Source organism: Mercurialis annua, linkage group LG3 (assembly GCF_937616625.2).
Source record: "Mercurialis annua linkage group LG3, ddMerAnnu1.2, whole genome shotgun sequence".
Taxonomy (NCBI): Eukaryota; Viridiplantae; Streptophyta; class Magnoliopsida; order Malpighiales; family Euphorbiaceae; genus Mercurialis; species Mercurialis annua.
This window is the reverse complement of record NC_065572.1, coordinates 42334402-42338217: the sequence shown is the minus strand read 5'-3', so window position 1 is coordinate 42338217 and position 3816 is coordinate 42334402. Positions and strand designations below refer to the sequence as shown.

Here is a 3816-nt window from a genome sequence, read left to right as displayed (position 1 = left end):
GAAAATTTCAGAGGAGATCTCTAGAGAATGGCGACTCAGAATCAGACACAGAAGGTGATAAGAAGAGATCAATCAGAGTGGGTGAAATTGAGATTCCCCTCACTTGTAATGCTTTCTCCTTGATTCTTCCAAGTGATTTCAAAGGTCCTGACAACTCTGAGGAAGTAGAAGAAATTCAGAGAGAGGAGGTATCCAAACCTCCAAAAGATGAGTGTCGCAGCCAGGTCACCATACAAGAAGCTGCAAATGGTGGACCAAAGAGGGTGATTTTTGACAAACCTGCAGAGGCAATGACCAAACATATTAAGCCTTTGTACATAAAGGCTCACTTCAATGGCAGACCAACCTCTAGAGACTTGATTGATAATGGTTTTGCCGTGAATATTATGCCATTCAACATGCTACAACATCTAGGAAAAACTACAGAGGATCTCATCTCTACAGAGGTTAGTGTGTCTGCCTTTATTGGAGAACTCACAAAAACTATTGGTGTTCTCCCAGTAGAGGTAACTGTAGGGAGCAAAACTTCCCTATCGGCGTTCTTTGTTGTAAATTCATCAGCCAGCTACCAAGCTCTTTTGGGACGAGATTGGATTCATGCCAATTGGTGCGTTCCTTCATCCTTACACTAGTTTCTGCTCTTTTGGAAGGGAAATGAGGTGGAGGTGGTATGGGCAGACACAAAGCCATTTACCACTGCCACCAACATGGTAGAAGCCCGTTATTATGACTCATGTGTTGGCCCCATTCAATTTACTGGGAAAAGTAAAAAAGGGCAGAAGAAAGAGAAATCCGACAAACCTCTGAAAATGCATGAAGAGGTCAAAAGAAAAGCAACTGAGATACTTGGATCAACGGCTATTATTCCATACAACAAGCCGTGTTCCTCCATTATCATTGAAGAAATTAATGATTAAGCTCACCTCTAGTGAGTTTGCAGCAGCTGCATCTGCTATCTTAAAAGAACGTATGCAGTACATTATGGAAGGAATTATGGAGGAAAACAACTTGGCAGAGGTTCTAGATGCTGAAGTGGTTTATGAAGAAGAAGAAGTTTCTGAAGATCATGAGATTGGCTTGGAGGAGCTAGAACAAGCACCTCCTTGGATAGATGATGAAGCCATCCATATTAGAGAGGAGTTAGAAGAAGTGAATCTTGGAACCTCTAAGGAACCTCAGGTAACTTTTGTTAGTAAAAACCTAGAGGTTGATTTAAAAACCAAATTAACTGTACTCTTGCAGAAATACAAAGATTGCTTTGCATGGCAATATTTTGATATGCCGGGGTTAAGCAGGACATTGGTAGAACATCGGCTTCCTATTAAGCCCGAGTTTCAGCCATACCGCCAACCTCCAAGAAGAGTGTCAAAAGAAGTTGAATTAAAGGTAAAAGAAGAAATTGAAAAATTGTGTAAAGCAGGCTTTATTAGGCCTGCTAAATATAGTAATTGGTTAGCAAATGTTGTTCCAGTGGTTAAAAAGAATGGAAAACTTAGAATATGCATAGACTTTAGGGACTTAAATGAAGCAACTCCTAAAGATATTTATGCCATGCCAGTTGCTGACACCCTTATTGATGCTACAGCTAATCATTCTCTTTTGTCTTTTATGGATTGTTTTGCTGGATATAACCAGATTATGGTGGCTAAAGAAGACATCTCCAAAACGGCATTTAGATGTCCAGGATCTATTGGGACATTTGAATGGGTGGTCATGCCGTTTGGTTTACGTAATGCTGGTGCAACATATCAGAGGGCTATAAATGCCATCTTCCACGACCTCTTAGGTAAAACTATGGAGGTTTATATTGATGATGTTGTTGTAAAATCAAAACTAATGAAAGATCATTTGAAAAATCTAGAGGAAGCATTTAGGAGGATGAGAGTTCACTGTTTAAAACTCAATCCTCTGAAATGCGTCTTTGGTGTAAAAGCTGGAAAGTTTTTGGGGTTTTTGGTCCATGAAAGAGGCATTGAAGTGGACCAAAACAAAACCATAGCTATTCGAGAAGCTAAACCGCCTAGAAATAAAACAGAACTTCAGAGGTTTCTTGGGCAGGTTAATTACTTAAGGAGATTTATATCTAATCTTGCAGGAAAAACAAAAGTGTTCTCAGAACTGTTGAAATTAAAAAAGGAGGATGTCTTCAGATGGGAAACCATCAACCAAGAGGCTTTTTATGAAATTAAAGATTATCTAATGAAGCCTCCTGTATTGATGCCTCCCAAAAAGGGTATTACCTCTGAGGTTGTACATTTCAGCAGCCGAAGGTTCAATTGGGTGTCTGCTAGCCCAGAGCAACCAAGATGGACATGAACAGGCTATCTATTATTTGAGCCGTTCGATGACATCTACAGAGGTTAGATACACTCCTATCATGAAATTGTGTCTGGCTTTGTTTTTTGCCTGCACTAAGTTAAAACACTATCTGCTTAGTAATAGAGTCTATGTGGTGTCTCAAACCGACTTGATGAAATATATGCTAAACAAACCTGTTTTATCAGGAAATATTGGAAAGTGGTTATTAAGTTTGGCAGACTTTCATTTGATTTATCATCCCCAGAAGTCGGTCAAAGGTCAGGCTCAAGCAGATTTCCTAGCCGACCACCCATGTATAAACCTAGGAGATGAAAGTAAATTTGACTTACCGGTTTTTATGAATGAACATAGACCTTGGATGCTTAAATTTTATGGGTCTAGTACAGATAGGTCTACGGGTGCTGGAATCATAATAGTATCACCTTCTGGAGCTAAGACCTCCTTGTCTTTTAATCTTGACTTTGAATGTACAAATAATCAATCTGAATATGAGGCTTTGATTATTGGATTAGAAATCCTCCTAGATCTAGGTGCTAAAAAGGTCAAAATAATTGGAGATTCTCAATTGGTTATTCGACAAGTGTCTGGCGAATATAAATGCATGAGTTACTCTTTAACTTCTTATTATGCTATTGCTATACAGTTAATAGAGAGTTTTGAAGAGGTTGAATTAGTACATGTTCCTAGAGAGGAAAATTGGGAGGCCGATGAATTATCACAGCTAGCATATGGCCTACATCTGTCGGAGGAGTTAACCCACCGACTAGTAATGGTACAAAGAAAAACTCACCCTTCAATTTTTAAAAGAGGAGTACAACTAGATATTTTTAATATTGATGATAACTTAGTACAGGATTGGAGGAGAGATATTAAAAAGTACCTGAAGAATCCTAGTAAGAAGATGATGTATAAAGTAAGAGTGAGAGCTGTTAACTACGTGCTCATAGAAGATGTTTTATACAGAAGAGGATTCGACAACCTATTGCTAAGATGACTTGGAACTACAGAGGCACTAGAGGTCATGAAACAAACTCATGAGGGAGTTTGTGGAGCACATCAATCTGGAGTGAAAATGAGATGGCTGATCCGAAGACATGGTTCCTTCTGGCCATCTATCCTAAAAGATTGCATGACTTTTGCAAAGGGTTGTCAATCGTGCTAAAGGTATGGGAACATACAAAGACTTCCAGCTGCTGAGTTGAAGTCTGTCATCAAACCATGGCCATTCAGAGGTTGGGCCATAGATTTGATAGGTAAAATATATCCTCCATCTTCTAAAAATCACAGTTTCATAATTGTAGCTACTGATTATTTTACCAAATGGGTAGTCGCTAAGCCATTGGTAAAAACAGAGCAAAAAGATGTTATTAAATTTATTAAAGAGGAATTTATTCATCAATTTGGAATTCCACAATCAGTAACTACTGACCAGGGCACAATGTTCACTGGTAAGGAGATGCAAGAATTTGCCACTGATTATGGAATAAAATTATTGAC

General features: G+C 38.7%; 1 protein-coding gene across 1 annotated transcript; it reads left to right on the top strand.

The window, feature by feature from the left end:
- Positions 1 to 2344: 2344 nt before the first annotated feature.
- Positions 2345 to 3313, top strand: LOC126672550 (uncharacterized). The gene has a single exon (XM_050366505.1). It carries the CDS (start codon positions 2345 to 2347, stop codon positions 3311 to 3313), a length of 969 nt encoding a protein of 322 aa, XP_050222462.1.
- The last annotated feature ends 503 nt before the right edge of the window (positions 3314 to 3816 follow it).

Bases quoted from the DNA above. Each gene is read 5' to 3' on its own strand.
- LOC126672550 (XM_050366505.1), top strand. From the start codon at position 2,345: ATGACATCTACAGAGGTTAGATACACTCCTATCATGAAATTGTGTCTG.